This window comes from Struthio camelus, chromosome 4 (assembly GCF_040807025.1).
Source record: "Struthio camelus isolate bStrCam1 chromosome 4, bStrCam1.hap1, whole genome shotgun sequence".
NCBI lineage: Eukaryota > Metazoa > Chordata > Aves > Struthioniformes > Struthionidae > Struthio > Struthio camelus.
Genome location: NC_090945.1, coordinates 26978297 through 26993874, shown reverse-complemented (window position 1 = coordinate 26993874; position 15578 = coordinate 26978297). Strand labels below are relative to the sequence as shown.

Below are 15578 nucleotides of genomic sequence, written 5' to 3'. Positions count from 1 at the left end.
AGTTGTTGCTGGCAAGGGCCTGTTTCTCCTGGGTTGAAAAGTCATGTTTTTGATGGCAGCAGTGTATAGTCGACCTGTTTTGTCTCCTGTGGGTGTTGCTTATGGATTGTAGCACTGCTCTAATCAAATAAATATCATTCCCTTTTGTACTGTTTGGAGAGGTAGACTTGCAACTTAGACGTCTTTGTGGCATTCTTGGTAAAGTCTCTCATACCACAAAATTTATCCTAGCTGTACCTGTCAGAAAGTAATCTGGTTAATGAGAATTAGTCAAGCATGTTGTGACCTTGTTTGCCTTTTTTTACCTCAAATCTTTGAGTGTGAAGTGTTATGCTTGTCCCATGATACACTGTTTGTGGGGAACCTCTCAGCTTTGTGCTGAAGGAAGGCACCTTGCTCTCTACTCCATGGAAGTCCATAAGTCTTTGTAGGGAGCTTTAAGTTGCAGATGCACTGGCCGGAGGGTCCATGCTGGCTTTCTGCCACTCGCATCAAGTCCTTCACAGAGGACTGTATTTGGCTCTTGTTCACGTCTGTACTGTACTGGTGTCTTCCAAGAGATTGCATGGGTTTTGTGCCAGGGCAATCTGGCTTGGCTGCTGCTGTTTGCTTATTTTTTGTTTGTTATTCTTTGATAATATGAGCTGGAGTAGAAATTCATTTTCCTCCTCTACAGCAATGCAGATTCTGCAGACTTCAAGAATGAGAGGCAGTGAGGAACTGATTAATAATAGTTATATAAAATGAAATTCAGTGAAAGTGGCTCTGAACACATGCAAGAATAATCTTTCTTGAATAAGCAAGTGACATTTCCACATTATCGCTTTTTAGCTGACAGGCTTTGGGTAGGCCCTGTGCAATCATTTATGTTTCCTTAAATCACAGTATTTTATACAGTAGAAGCCATATAAGCCTTCCCATTTCCAGTTGGATGGAAAATTACAGGCGACCGAAACATGCTATCCCACTGTTCAATTACTGTGAGAGGCTACTGCTTTTGCTCCGGTTTCTCTGAAGATTGGCCTCAGATTACTGCTAGACAGCATATACTAAATAGTACAAAATATAGTTATCTGAGTTGCATTGCTTCCCGATTACCAATGTAATAATCTACTTTGAGGAAAGCAGGAATACGAATGAGGCAGGAGCGAGCGAAAAAATCTGCTAGAACTTTGGACAATACAGCTTCTGTATTTAAAGGGAAAAAAAAAAAGTCAATCTCAGTCCCGCCAAGTAGGACTGGCACCTAAAAAGCAGTAGGTTGCCCCTCATATTTGGACTTGCAGGGCACTTGAACAAAGTCAAAGTACTTTGGTACTAAAAGTAAATAAGTTTTTTTTTGTGGATCAAGAAGTACCTGCAAGCATGTGAGGCTCCAGCTGTTGCTTCTTTCCTGTAATTCTCTGGTATGGCTTTTGGTCTGTGAGCAGGTAATCCATATAAATTACTCTACAACTATTTAAAAAAACAAAGTTTTGGTAACTGTCTCTGAGCTCCCTTGCAGGAACTGTTTAATTTAAAACAAAACAAAAAACAAAACCAAAAACCAAAAAACACTAAAAATCTTAAATTGGACCCCCTAATTTTCACTTTAATCATAAAACGTGGCAAAGACTATAAAATTGTTGCTTAAGCCATTAAAGAAATGTTACTGTCAATAACTTTGCTCACCTTTAATGAAAAGAGTATGTAAGGAATGAAAATGCCTTTAATGGCACCTCTTGCTGTGTTTCATGGCATTGAGACAAACGGTATCAGTCTGTGATCAGTGTATGTTGTTACTGCGCGTAGGGTGGGCGCCCGGCAGCACTGCTTGTTACTGTGTTTCTGGCAGTAGCACAGCTGTCCGGCGGTCTGAGGGTGTTCAGGCACCCTGCCGCCAGGGACGTGCTGAAATGCGTTTTCAGAGTTGTTGAGGCAGGACTGTTTAAGAAATGGAGTTGAACGCCCTTTCATGGTCTAGTCAATGGGTCTTCACAGCATCACTCGTAGTGCCAGGGTAAAATTAAAATGCTTGCCACAGAAAAGAGAATTAAAGCTAGTGGAAGATGAAATTTATTTTTAAGGGGGGGTGGGGAGGGTTTAGAAGTAAAATGTCAGCATGATAGAGCATAATAAGAAGCATCTTCCAGAGAGCAGAGGAACAGATCACTATGGCAGTGATAGGACTGTTTGAACAGTACTGAAGAGCTCAAGGAGGAAAAGTGCCATGGTACTGCCTATCACAGTGTTGCAGCCAATAAAACAGGCCCTTTAAGCATGAGCTTGGTTTAGAAATCTTCTTTTTTTTTTTTTTTTTTTTTTTAAATACCAGCTGGTTTTAAGTGCTCTCACTCTCAAGATGACTCTGTGCCACAAATGGCAAGGAACTCCTTTTTTATTTTTCTAATGAAAGCTGAGATCTGAGTATATTCAGATTATCCCTGGAGCAGGATCCTTAATAAACACATCATGTGCCCTATGCTGAAATTGTGTATCAGCAGCAATACGCTAAAAAGTCTAGAAGTTAGCCAGCATCAGTTACGGGAGAGTTTGGCAAGATCCGTTTCAAAAGGAAGGAGATAACTTTGAAATGAAGCCTCAAGGGACCAGGACAAATCAAGCTGTTTCAGAGAGGGCTGATGAGATTCACAACCTGCTTTGCTCCTGGTATCATTTTGCAAGTACAGGTTTGCTGGAGGTGAAGGAACTGGCTCTGGAGAACGTGGGAAAGGCCATTGCATTGGTCAGACAGAGGACATGAAGTGTCTTGCTGCGTGGAATCACTCATGTCCTAAAACCAGTTTTTCCTTTGGCGTGACGTCTCAGGTTCCTGCTGCAAATCCTGTGGCTCTTAGTCACTGGGCCTGAGTCCTTACTCATTTTTTTTCTGTTTGAAAATGAAGAAAACCCTGCAGATCTGGGGAAGCCCCTAAGGGAAAATCTGCTTTGGTTGCAGCGAGGCCTGTGGAAATTCTGAAGGAAGGTTTTTGACAGTAAGAAACATTCATGTGCTGCATAATTCAAAAAATGAAAAACCAAAACAACAAAGAATCCAGGGATTTCAAACAAGTTCTGAAACAATCATTTTGTGCCCTGAAGTTTTTATTTATTAGATTATTTATTTATTTATTTAATTTATTTATTTATTTATTATTTATTGGAGTAGTAGTTACAGTCATGCTCAGAACCAGCATAAACCACCCCAATTCTGCTTTTTTGACTGAAGAGTTAAACAAAGCTATCTCCTTAAAAATTTTTTTTTTTAATATTAATTTTAGGTGCTGATAGTTAGTACTGAAATCATGAGCTCTAATGGTCAGGTGTTTGTATCAGTTAGAACTCAATCAGGTCTACAGCAAAGACTTAACATTTGTATAATAAATTTGAAAATAAAGTGAATTGATTAATTTACTTTTTTTTTTTTTTGTTTCAGTGTCCTTCATTTAGCAATTATCCACCTTCATACTGAGCTGGTGAAAAACCTCTTAGAAGTGGTGCCAGATTTGAATTGTAATGACGTTATCAACATGAGAAATGACCTTTATCAGGTATGCTGTTGTGGTGGTACAGGTGATGCTGGTCATTCAGCCAGCAAAGAAGTTGTTGTGCAACTTACTGTCTGTCTTACATTTCTTTTATTCATCAGAGTAAGCCCAGGTCAGGCTGTAGTGCAAACAAATTTAGACATTCACAGACAGAGGAACACAATGACATAACGTAAGGTGCTGGAGGAGCAAGAGCCTGTTCTCATTGTTTTAATTCATAACTCCATTTGATGCAAACAGAAATGTCTCCATGTGCTTATTGTGGAACAGATCACAAATACTAAATTATTCAGTATATTTCTTCATTAGCTGGCTGTTCCACTATTAAGCCAGTGGCGTGGATTACAGTGTGCCAAATCAAGTCTCTTTTGACCTTTCTAACATAGGATAACTCAGGTTTATGAGTCAGTTGGTGCGTCATCAGTTATCTACAAGCATGTGGAGGCTATAACAGATTCTGCCTTTTCTGTAGACTAGCTGGTTGTTTGTGCCCATCACGCGAGCTTCAAGATTTCCCTTTTGTTTCTTGGTTCACATTGTAACGAACAACAAAAAAAGCCGTCACCTAATGGGGAACAAACTGTTAATTGCCAGATACGATTCTCTCTCTTCAACCCTATCTGTGATGAGCCTAGGTTTTTGTGTTACAACTCAGAGGTGCTCTCAAAAGAGCTGTGGAAACCTGCCTACAAAAGAATCTCTTTTCAACTGTGTGCACCATTCAGTTGTCCCGACGGTAACCAACCACCAGGATGTTATAGGGCAGCACTCTGACGTTCGTGCTGTTTCTTTCCGTTCGGCTCAGAGCTGTAAACGGCAAAGGCAGGATTTCATGCTGTACTGATAATCCCAGGGAGTTTGTTATGACTTTGTTCTCTTCCACATTTCATATTTATGTTCCTATAAAGGAAGTTCGAAATGTGGAGGCTGATGAAAGCAAGCAGGAAATTATGAATTTAATTCTGTGTGTCCTCTATAGAAATGGGAAGCAAAGCTGTGCTCCATAAAAGAAGTAAATCTAGCTACCAGGGCCTCTAATAGCTATTCCTACCTCCTACTTAAACCTTAAGCCAGTGGTGGGAGGGAATGCAGGCTTGGGCTAGGATTTTCCTTCTGTACAGATATTTTGAAAGCTGAATCATACATGTGCCCTACAGAGGCAGTAATTAATTGCAAATATGTTGATGATTCTGTTGACAAATACAAGCTTATTGTACATTATGAGAGTTGGAATGAGACCTTTTCTACAGTCCTCTGTTAATATACCAATATGGAGGTAGATGTAATCTTGCACAATTTTTAGCTCTTTTCAGTGTTGGGACTATGACTTCCCAGCACAAACTGGGACAATTTACTGCTTAAACACTTAACATTTCTGAAGATGTTTGTTATATGCGATGCTGTTTACTGGCAAGACTCTGAAGAATGCAGTATACAGTCAACTGTTGGAGGTATTTAAAACCGCTCAGCCTGAAAGCATTTGTCAGTGCTGCAGGTGTCTCGGTACACAGAGAACAGCTAGCTAGACCAGATGCTGCATACATACACAGTTCTTCTGCCCTTTGGCAAGTTGCTCAGAACAGCAAGTTTTTCTTATTTTCTGTGCAGTCATTTTGAAGGACAAGGAAATCCTAAGCCCGTGGCTGTGAAGCTATCCTTTGGGAGCAGAGTGAGTGCATGGTTCAGTGACAAAGGCAGGATCCAGGCAGGCTCCAAAAAGGGAGTGTGCTCTCTCGACAGCAGGAGCTTGGGCACAGGGCAGTGGAAGCAGTGTTAGAGGGTCTGGGGTGACAGGGATCATCTCATTTCCTGAGTCCCTGGCACGGCCCCTCTCGGGTGACCTGGTCAGTCCCCTGGCCTTAGAGAATAGGCAACATTTGCCTTCCTCCTGCAGTCCGATTCCTGACATTGGCCAAGGCAGGCGAATGAATTTTGGCAACTAAGTAGGAACCTTATTCGCAGTATGCGCTAGAAGGAGATGTAGGCAGGCCAACTTTTCACTTCTATTAGCTGCAAAGTGGAATAACTTTTTTTTTTTCATACTAAGAGCTTTTTGTTGATTAAATGATTTTTGTAGAAGTGATGGAGCTGTTGCTCATCTTTGCACAACTTCTTTGTCACCTCCAGACCCCGTTGCATTTGGCAGTCATCACAAAGCAGGCCGATGTGGTAGAAGACTTACTTACGGCTGGAGCAGATATCGGCCTTCTGGATCGACATGGTAATTCTGTCTTACATTTAGCTGCTACTGAAGGAGATGACAAGATTTTGAGTCTGCTCCTTAAGCATAAGAAGATATCTCCAATGGTCGACCTTTCCAATGGTGAAGGTATGGAAAGCTAATGACTGTATTTTATACTTACTAGACAAGCACAGTAATTTTTTTTTTTTTTTTTAATAATGCAGTGTTTATACACAGATGCATACGGACCTTGGAAAGAGCAGCTTTTCCTAATTTTGCTCCTGGTACCCTTTGTCTTTTACATGCCTGCAGTCATGTATGCAGGAATATGGATGTGTAGCGTTCCTGGTTATACAGAACACAAGGTCTGGTAATGTCCATGTGATACAGTGTGGATTTGAATTTTAGGTCACAAATTTTCACAAATTTTTTTTTGTCACAAAATTTCAGCCACTGTGTTCCTCCTTCCTCAGATGCCTTATGCAACCACTGTTTAAAAAAAAAAAAAAATATATATATTTCTTCCTTCTTCCTCGCTGGTGAATGAAATCCCCTCAAAAATCATTTCTGGACCAGTGTCAAGTTTCAGATCTGGTACTTTGTCACTATACTGAGTTAGAGCCTATAAACTATCCATGAAGCCCCAATTCTTGCACTTTTCAATGGCACAGGTCACTTGAATTTAGTACTCCTGTGCTAGTAAACTAAAATGTCTGAGCTAAAAATTTCATTATGCGATTCAAAACCCCACACCAAGTTCTTTAGAAAGGGTTGTTTTTTTTTTTTTCTTCAAGTATAAGACTATCATTAAAAAAAAAAAAAAATCTCTTTTTTTGAGCTGCTGAAGGTAATCTGAAGTGCAAGGGCAGTGTGACCTTATAGTAAAATGGCACTAAAATGCACCCATTATTCCCCAGAATGTTTCCAGAAGACACTGTTCAGTAGCAGATGGGGCCAGTGCAGGGTACCTCATTGTTCAGTACTAAGATGCGCAACTTTTGTAAAGCTAATCCTTCTTTGAAGCAAAGAGATGGTCTAGATGAACTCTTAAGTCCCCCCCCCCCATTCTACCTTGCAAGTTGCTGTGGTTTTTCTGTTTTTTTTTAAATTTATTTATTTATTGCATGGCTTTGCATCACCATCAATAACACAACTAGTCCTAATTTATGCACAAACATTTTTTTATTAATACCACCTTTTAGTGCACAGCCAGACAAAATTAATCACTTGTGCTCAGGTAACTACAGTAATGCTCAGTCCTCTTACACAGTCTTGTAGATGTGGCTACTCAAAAAACTTGTTACTCTGACATTTCTGAATTTTTCAAATATTAATGCATATGATGGGTGGGTTTTGTTTTGCTGTAGGACTCAGTGCCATTCACATGGTGGTGATGGCAAATAGTGTGACCTGTCTCAGACAGCTGATTGCTGCTGGAGTTAATGTCAATGCTCAGGAACAGAAATCCGGACGAACTGCATTGCATTTGGCTGTTGAACAAGAGAACATCCCTTTGGCAGGCTGCCTTTTGCTTGAGGTGAGGGCAGAATTTCTTTTTTTCAGGTCACTTCACTTACGCATTTAATAGGGCTTGATTAAGTGGAACAGAAACTAGGGGCTTTTTTTTGTCCTGTTTATTGAGCTGGTTGCTTAAATTAGTATGATGGCGAAATTACTGCTAGTGTTATTTATTATTTCTTGTTCAGCACTGCTAGTGAACCTTATGTATAAGCTGAGGAATTTTCAGTTTATGACCCTAACCTGACCGCATATGCCATGTTTAATTTGCATTGAGTAACCCCAGAGGCCAGTGAAACTACTCATGTACAAGTTAATCGCTTCATCTTTGTGAAGCGGAATGGGTGTACAGATCTGCACGGGGAGATAGCTGTGTAGATCTATAACTATTTGTCTCATCTCTAACATGTTGATCCTAGTGTGGTTAATTCTACGCACCCCTCCAGCTGCTCCAGTAGCTCTTGTGGGTATCTGCGATATATCTGTTACTGTCCTCCCTGCTCTTCTGAAGAGCAGCAGGAAGGTGGTTTCAGCGCAACCACTGTGGGTAATTAGATGGTAAAACTTTTATACAGGTTGCAAAATGGCTTTTGTGTTTTATCTACCTAACCCTATTTGGATTTTTAGGCTATGCCTTCTGCCTGTAATAGTGGAACCCAAAACCATCATCTGTTTCTGCATATAGACAGTTGTAGTTACTTTATAATTCCTTCTTTTCAAGCAATAATTAAAAGGAATGGTGCATGTTTGCACAATAACAGTGTTTATGCAGACATAAGTCTCCGCAGCTGTATTGTATAAGCAAGTAGCACTTTTTCTCTTCCGATAAAAACAGGGTGATGCAGATGTGGACAGCACTACATATGATGGAACAACGCCTCTTCACATAGCGGCTGGACGGGGCTCTACAAAACTGGCAGCACTTCTCAAAGCAGCAGGTATGAAAATATATATTTTCTGGGGAGTTTTATTTTACAGTGAGAATTCAGATTAGAAGGTAGTGTGCAGAAAGGAATGTGCCAGTGAACTTACCATCTGATTTCTTCCGCTTATTAAGTAACAGGCCTGAAGGTCTGTTTCTAGTCTGAAGTCACACTTTTGGAGGCTGTGCTACTCTTTAGCACCATCTAATGGCTACAAAACAAACTATCTTAGTCAAGAAACAAATCTGTCAAGCACTTAATATAGGAGTTTGAGCATTTCTTTTGTAAATTCTTATATCTGATGAAGCAGAGAAGAGACCTTGTTATACAGTTGAGACAAGTCTCAGACTACTTTAAAAGCAAAGGAAAACATCACTGGAACATGAGCTACTTAATGTCTCCTACTGCATTTCACTGTAGCAACAGAGTAAGTTGTAAGTACTGGAGCGTTCTTTCCAGTTCTGTTTAGCTGCATTATACCTGTTTTTTTTTTTTTTTTTTTTTGCTTTTGAAATAGAAAGCCAAGCCTCCCATTGCTCATGGTGTGTTCTTGGTCTTTTAATAATATATGCACTTTCTCTGACACTAAAGAAAAGAAGCACCACCCCATCACTTCATCACACATGCTCTGTCTCAGCCAGGAATGGGACCAAAAGTCAGTTTATGTAACCATAGTTCTTTCTTTGGCCCTAAATGCTCTGCTTTTGATATTTTCCATCTGTATAATGGAGATAGTAGTGTTAAATAGGGACATGACAGCACTTAACTTTTTAGTGGATACAGAAAAAATAATAATCCTATTTGTTAACTTAATATAAAAACACAGCCTAGCTTAAGTGTTAGTAAAAGTTGCCGTTGAAAATTTGGAATGTATATTTTAAATGCTGCCAAAAAGCAAGCCAAAACCTTTCCTTTGGATTTGTTTTCAACGCTCATATTCCAGGTGCAAATCCTCATATTGAGAATTTTGAGCCATTGTTTGAGCTAGAGGATGTAAAAGATGATGATGAAGGAATTGTGCCTGGAACAACACCGCTGGATATGGCGGCCAACTGTGCGGTGCGTCGTCTGGATCTTTTATCTTTTTTTGAATACTAAATGATGCTTCAGCTTTCAGCACACTTATTTCATGGTCCATAGGTGTTTCAGTGGTGACAAGTTTACCAGGACTCCTGAAACACTATCAAAAAATAAACTTAGCAAGCTACCAAAAATCATGAAACAACACTGGCAGAAAGCTCCACTTAACAGACTACTTAAACTAAGACAGGAATAACCAGGCACTTCTTGAAACAGTGTGCTAGAGTCTTCAGGCGGGGAAAGTATTTAGCCAGTTGGGTGGCATATATTTTAAGGCACATATTCAGGGTGAGACACTTGTAGCAGGTTTCTTTGCACGTTCTTCAGAATTAGACGCTTTGGCTAGGACACTAAAGTGTATTTTGCCTACACAAGAGATGCTTTAGTATCTGAATGTGTGCAGCTGGTTTGATTTGAGCGTAAGGCACAAGCAGTCAGCATCTCTGATCACGTTGAGCTGGGGTGGGGAGTGATGCCTTAGGTGAAAATCTAAACCATGCTTTGTTTTAAAGTACTAGCTGCAGGCAGATAGCGCCTGCTTAGACAGCCAGCTTTTATTTACTGCAAAGGCTTCCTCCATACCTTGAAAACACGTTATTGTTTGCCAGATAACATAGCTAAAGGGCAAGGGAGATTAAGTTCTCAAGGTTTCCCCCTCAAGCTTTGCACAGGTCTTCTGCAGTGTTTTTAGTCATACTGATCCTGGGACAAAACAATTGCCTATTTACAGCTGCAAACAGAGTTTTAGACAACACTACTGAGACTTCTCAAGATAATAAACAATGACCAGGTTTCTTCTAAATATTAACTTTACTGAATTCTTTTAGGTGTATGACATATTAAATGGCAAACCCTATGAGTCAGCAGTGGTTTCAGAGGACTTACTGACACAAGGTAACATCTATAGAGAAGATCTGATAATAACCCTCTAGTAATTAACAGCTGAGTACTGAAAGCTACTTGCAGAAGAAATTGTTGCTCTGCAATAAGCTTGTAACTGAAATTATGAAAGGGGGAGGGGGAAGAAAGCCCACACAGATTCATAAAAGGAGCATGATTCTGTTGAGTGGTGGGTCACAAAGATACAGAGTAGTACATTTTTACTATTACAGTTACATATTAGTAAAAACTGTGATTGATGGATACTAAAATAGGCACTCTCTAATATAGCTTTGTTTCTGCTTAGGGATGAACTGGTGCATGATTTGTATAAGTAAACTAACAACTTTCTCTGTTCCCTAGGACATATGAGAGAGCTGAATGAAAGCTCCAAGATGCAGCTTTACAAACTGTTAGAAGCACCTGATCCAAACAAAAACTGGTCTACCCTAGCACAAAAACTGGGTCTTGGCATACTTAACAATGCCTTCAGGTTGAGCCCTTCCCCATCAAAAACTCTGCTAGATAACTACGAGGTAATGTGGCCTTAACAAGTTTTAAAGGACAGACAGGCATACATAGAACATGGTTCTCCTGCAGTAAGACAGGAGAACCGTGGTTTTAGCAAGCTTACCTGCAGGATGACCATCTTACATCATCTTCTCACTTAGGTTTCCGGGGGTACAATTCAAGAGTTGCTTGCTGCTTTGAGACAAATGGATTACACAGAAGCCATTGAAATTATTCAGAAAGCACTATCCATCTCACAAAGCCAGCCTCACCAAAAGGACAGCACAGTAGAAGCTCTTCCCTCCCCATCACCACCCTCCTCCATAAAAGGGCAGACAGGTAAGACTGACAGCAAGGCAAGAGCTCTATAATATCCTGATGAGTGTTTCAGTTGCACTGAGCCCATCCCATACCTTCAAGTCAGATACAATTCTCTTGCCATCAGGCATTCTTTTATACATCTTGCACAGGTGACAGCTGCTACTGAACTCTTTGTATTTCGGGCTTACTTCAACTAACTAGATAAATACCTGAATAATTTTTATCTTAAAAAGAAATCGCTAAGTGAAATAATGTGGGAGAGTTTTAGGGGCCTCATCCTGGAGCTGTGCGCTTGCATAGAGTCTATGCATCTGAGGTCCAGAGACCTTTTTACTCTGCTACTACCACGCTCCTACAGTGTCCTGGCTTGGTGTGTGGTGACAGCATTACCTCCAGCGGACCACTAGGTTTCTAATCCCATCCAACTCTGACCAGTTGTGACAGCACATGATTGCAGACAGCAGTGCATCAGATCATAGGCCCTGGCCAGCTAAAACCATTCAGCACTTTTCCTATTGCAAAGAAAGAGTTACAGTTAGGATTTTCCTAAACAACAGCTTTTCTACTGTCATATATTCCTCGGGCTCTCCAGGACATGACTGAAACAGAAGAAAGTGTAACATTTTTCCTTTTTTTTTTTTTTTTTTTTCTCCTCTCTCAGGTGAACTTTATAATAGCAAATTTCAAGACAATGAAAGTGTGTGTGATAGCGGTGTGGAGACCTCCTTCCGCAAACTGAGCTTTACTTATTCTGAGTCTCTAAACAGCAAGTCATCAATAACACTTAGCAAAATGACCCTGGGCTACGGACATGAAAGTTCAGTGCAAAGTAAAATATAGCCAATTAGCAAAATGCAATTACAGGAAAAAACGTGACACTTAACATGTCTGTCATCCTGTTCAGAGGGAAGTAAATTCACAACCGAAACCGCACCGGAGGAACCACGCTCGCACCTGAACCAATTGCGACTTCAGCATGTGACTCATAACCATTGCTTCCTTCCTCAAGTACATTTAACTTTGTTCATTTACAAACCATGTACAATAACCAGGGCTCTACCACCATATTAATACACAGGACCGGACACTGTGAATGACTGACCGAGCTCTTCTGGTTTGTGCCGATTTTCCTTTTTAGATGAAAGTCACTCCTTGTTAATGCATAAATACCAACTCACTTAAAAAGAGGTAAGGCACACAGAGCAATCAAAGGATACAGCTTCTAGCTTATCCCTTCACAATTTCTGCAGCACAGTTCCATGAAAAAAGCTCATAAAATGGCTGGCAAAGAAAAATCATGACTTTAATCACAGCAATGACTACTCTGAGACAGAAAAGACAGTCCTTAAAAAAAAAAAAAAAACCTTGTATATTTCAATTAATGTATTTAAACTTAACTTTGGTGCCTCTTATTCAATTTTTTTTTCCAAGTTTAGCATTTTTTCCTATTTGTAAATAATTTTTATATCATTTCTTTAAAAAAAAAAAAAGTGTGCTTTTTAAATGCTTATTTTTATTTTACTTTTATAATAAAAAATCCAAAATAATCTCCTGTCTATGCTTGCTGCAGTTCTTACCTGCTTCTCAAGTAGAGCTACTAAAGATTTATTATTTCAGTTTTAGGAACTGATGCAAAAATTATGTTTATTTCCAAGTACTAAAATAAAGGGAGGGTTGCTTTAACTTGTGTTAAAGCTTAGATATCTTTTACAGGAGGAGGCCAGGAGCATCAATTACTGCTGAGCAGCTTTGGAACTAAAGCCTCTGAGTCATGGTCTCTGTTAGTTCTCTCTTCTCATAATTATAGCAGCAGATAATCATTGCCACTGAAATCAACTGATCTGGCATCTCAGCAAAACTCTGAGATGGTTCTGGTTTGGGTCAGCTGAAAGCACCTCCATAACTGTGTTCCTGAGCAGCTTTTCTTTTTGTTTGATGTTAATTCTCCACTGGTGAGTGTAACAGTTACAAATGTTGGCCTTACCAAGAATACAGAACAGTATTAGATTCCATGATGAAGCATAATGAGCAGAGGAGTCATACCACTATCACTCACTTGCAGCCAGCTTTCCTGACCCTAAGCTGAAGATTTGATGGAGCAACGCTCTTGGCTCACCTCCATCCTCAGTAACCTGGGTGCAGTTCCTGCAGTTCCTCCCCTGGGTGGGGGGGGGAGGGGGCAGGAAATCAAGACACAGTTGGGAATTGTTAGTGTTATAGCAGCTCAGTCTCCATATTCAAAAATATGTAGTATTTGTTGTAATGAATTATACCTTTATCAATGAAAAAAACTTGTGAAATAATTTTATACCCAGCTGAATTCCTGAATTACTTCTAGAGAAACAGGATGGATAACAGTACCAATGCCAATCTCTCAATTATTGTATGTATAGCCTATATATGCAGTGTCATAGGTTCATGGATTTTGTTGTTGTTCAATGACTTGACTTGTCCAGGGTTCTCTTTGCAGTCCAGCTTTACCTTTTTTTTTTTTTCTTTTTTTTTTTTTAACCCAGAAACAGTCAAAAATTCTCATGTTCCAGGCTAGGGGCAGGTAGGGGCGTTTTCATTCTTGTCAGAGCTGCTCTCTGAGTGAAAGGCACCTTCTACTGTTACAGAGTTTTCAGCACAGCTCAGGGGAGCGGCAGAGACTTTTGTCCAGGTTTCTACACTTCCCCAGGTCACCAGGGCGAGCTGGCCGTTGCTTAGCACTTTTAGCCTTATTTCTGACATAGCTCTGCTTTTAAACCAACAGAAGACATCTGGGCCTGTATTTCCCTAAGCATTTTGTGACCGAACGCTGCATAACAGCTATTCATCAGGTTACTGATCACGCAACGAACAGCAGGAGATCTGTCCGCGGCCCCTTGTATTCAAGCACTTTGTATGTCAGTCTTGCTTCTTTCCTTGCCATCCCTCTGCAGCAACTCAGTTGCAGTCTGTTTAACAAAAGAGGCTTCAGACTCTTTCTTGGTTTAGAAATAGAACAATATTAATTTAAAAATATTCTCAGTAACTCAGACAGGAACATGAAACTTCCTATCATGTGACAGTCATGTCACATAATAGGTCAACCCTTAGCACCTTAAGAAAGCATTGCAGGCATGCTGCACCAGTTGTCAGAAATAGGTAAGCGTAGGATGTAGAAGCATCCCCCAACTGTATTGCAGGATGCACTACAGAAAAGGCCAAGGCACAGAGTCCTAATAGGAGACACGTTTGTATCTTCTTGTTTTGTACTAATCTGTCAGAGAGAGAGCCTACTGGAGAGCCTACGAGCCTACTGGAGAGCCTCGTGTTTACTTCAAACAGCTCAATTAAAAGAAAAACACTAAAACACAGTTTGTACTTTTCACTCTTTTTTCAGATTAGTAGAAGGTCCCCCCACCCCGCCCCTACAGGTCATGCTTGCTTGTATAGGTGACAGCTGAAAGGAGGCCAGGGGAAAGAGGAAGTATGAGAGCATGCTGCTGCCTCCTTACAGGTATTGGGAAGAAGACACACAGAGAAAATGGGCTCACCAAGAGGAAACATAAGCAACGCAGAGAAGTCTTAACAGAAACATTTAAAGCAGATGTATTTTTCTTAACAGGTAACAATCCAAAGGTGTTTATATGCCTTATTATCATAGCGCCTGCTCAACTCAGATACAGATTTAGTCTTACAACTCCCTGTGCAGAAAGGAAGTGTTACTCCTATGTCACACGTGTAAAAGCATCAACTGGAAAAAAAACACCTTGCAGGAACCCAGGTAATGTGGCAGCAGAGCAAGCGCTGAGCTCAGATTTTGAGCGTTGCCGTCCAGAACTGGCTGGCTACTCAGCCACAAAGCAAAGAAGCTACTGAAAAAAGAGCAATGGAGTAGAGGAAGTACTTTCCACTCACTGAGCCTATCAATAAATTTCCACATCAACTTCCAAGTCTCTGCTTGGGCCTAGCCATGAGCGGACCCTCCCCCACCCAAAATACAGGCCCTGGCACACAACCAGACTTATCACCTTCTTCCTGACGTCTCCTCGGGCTGTTTGTTTCCTGTCATGCTGCAGCATGTCTCCTTTGCCATAGTTGCCTTGACTGGAAAAAGACACCTTTACTCTGGCTGCAAAGCACACAGTCATAATCAGAACTGACATTTTCAGATCCTTACTATGTGAAGTCATAGGGGTTAGTAAGATGACCTTTTCTCAATTTTGGCAGAGACAAAACTGAGTAATTTCTAAGCTTTTGTATTTTTCACTTAAGAGTTGGTTTTCACCCCCTAATTTCACACTGAATTGCAGTTTTAATTAATTTTGGGAAGCTTAGTTATGAAATAGTGTTCTTTGACTGGAACATGTCCCTTAAACATTCAAAATGCAATTTACTGGATTCCTCAACTTGCGCCTCAGAGGCGAGACAGGTAAACTGGGATCCTGACAACGTAAAGGCTGGCTTTTACCTATGAAGTCTTAACTATCCTTTACCGAGAACAAGAAACTCACTAGCCTGTTTCTCTGCAAGATGACCAAAACTCTTTCTGCTACGTACCTCCAAAGGCAAAGGGGCACCAACAGAAGTGAAAGTACTGAAGACAGACACGCCTCTACAGCAAAAGATAAATAAATAAATAAATAAAAAGTCCAGGCCACAAGGTAGGCA

General features: G+C 40.4%; 1 protein-coding gene and 1 long non-coding RNA gene across 8 annotated transcripts in view; one reads left to right on the top strand and one right to left on the bottom strand.

The window, feature by feature from the left end:
- Positions 1-12487, top strand: part of NFKB1 (nuclear factor kappa B subunit 1) — a 61778-nt gene extending 49291 nt beyond the window's left edge. For all 7 annotated transcript variants that reach the window (XM_068941993.1, XM_068941990.1, XM_009689349.2 and 4 more), the window contains 9 exons: positions 3416-3530; positions 5655-5856; positions 7077-7246; positions 8063-8165; positions 9094-9209; positions 10058-10124; positions 10473-10645; positions 10781-10958; positions 11602-12487. In XM_068941993.1, coding sequence (XP_068798094.1) covers positions 3416-3530; positions 5655-5856; positions 7077-7246; positions 8063-8165; positions 9094-9209; positions 10058-10124; positions 10473-10645; positions 10781-10958; positions 11602-11780 — 1303 coding nt within the window. In that variant the 3' untranslated portion in view covers positions 11781-12487. The remainder of the gene's footprint in view (positions 1-3415; positions 3531-5654; positions 5857-7076; positions 7247-8062; positions 8166-9093; positions 9210-10057; positions 10125-10472; positions 10646-10780; positions 10959-11601) is intronic.
- On the bottom strand, positions 4-10813 carry LOC138067165 (uncharacterized). The gene is made up of 3 exons (XR_011140905.1): positions 10744-10813; positions 1358-1455; positions 4-694 (listed from the first exon to the last, which is right to left on the bottom strand). It is a non-coding gene; the product is annotated as an uncharacterized lncRNA (long non-coding RNA).
- Positions 12488-15578: the final 3091 nt, after the last annotated feature.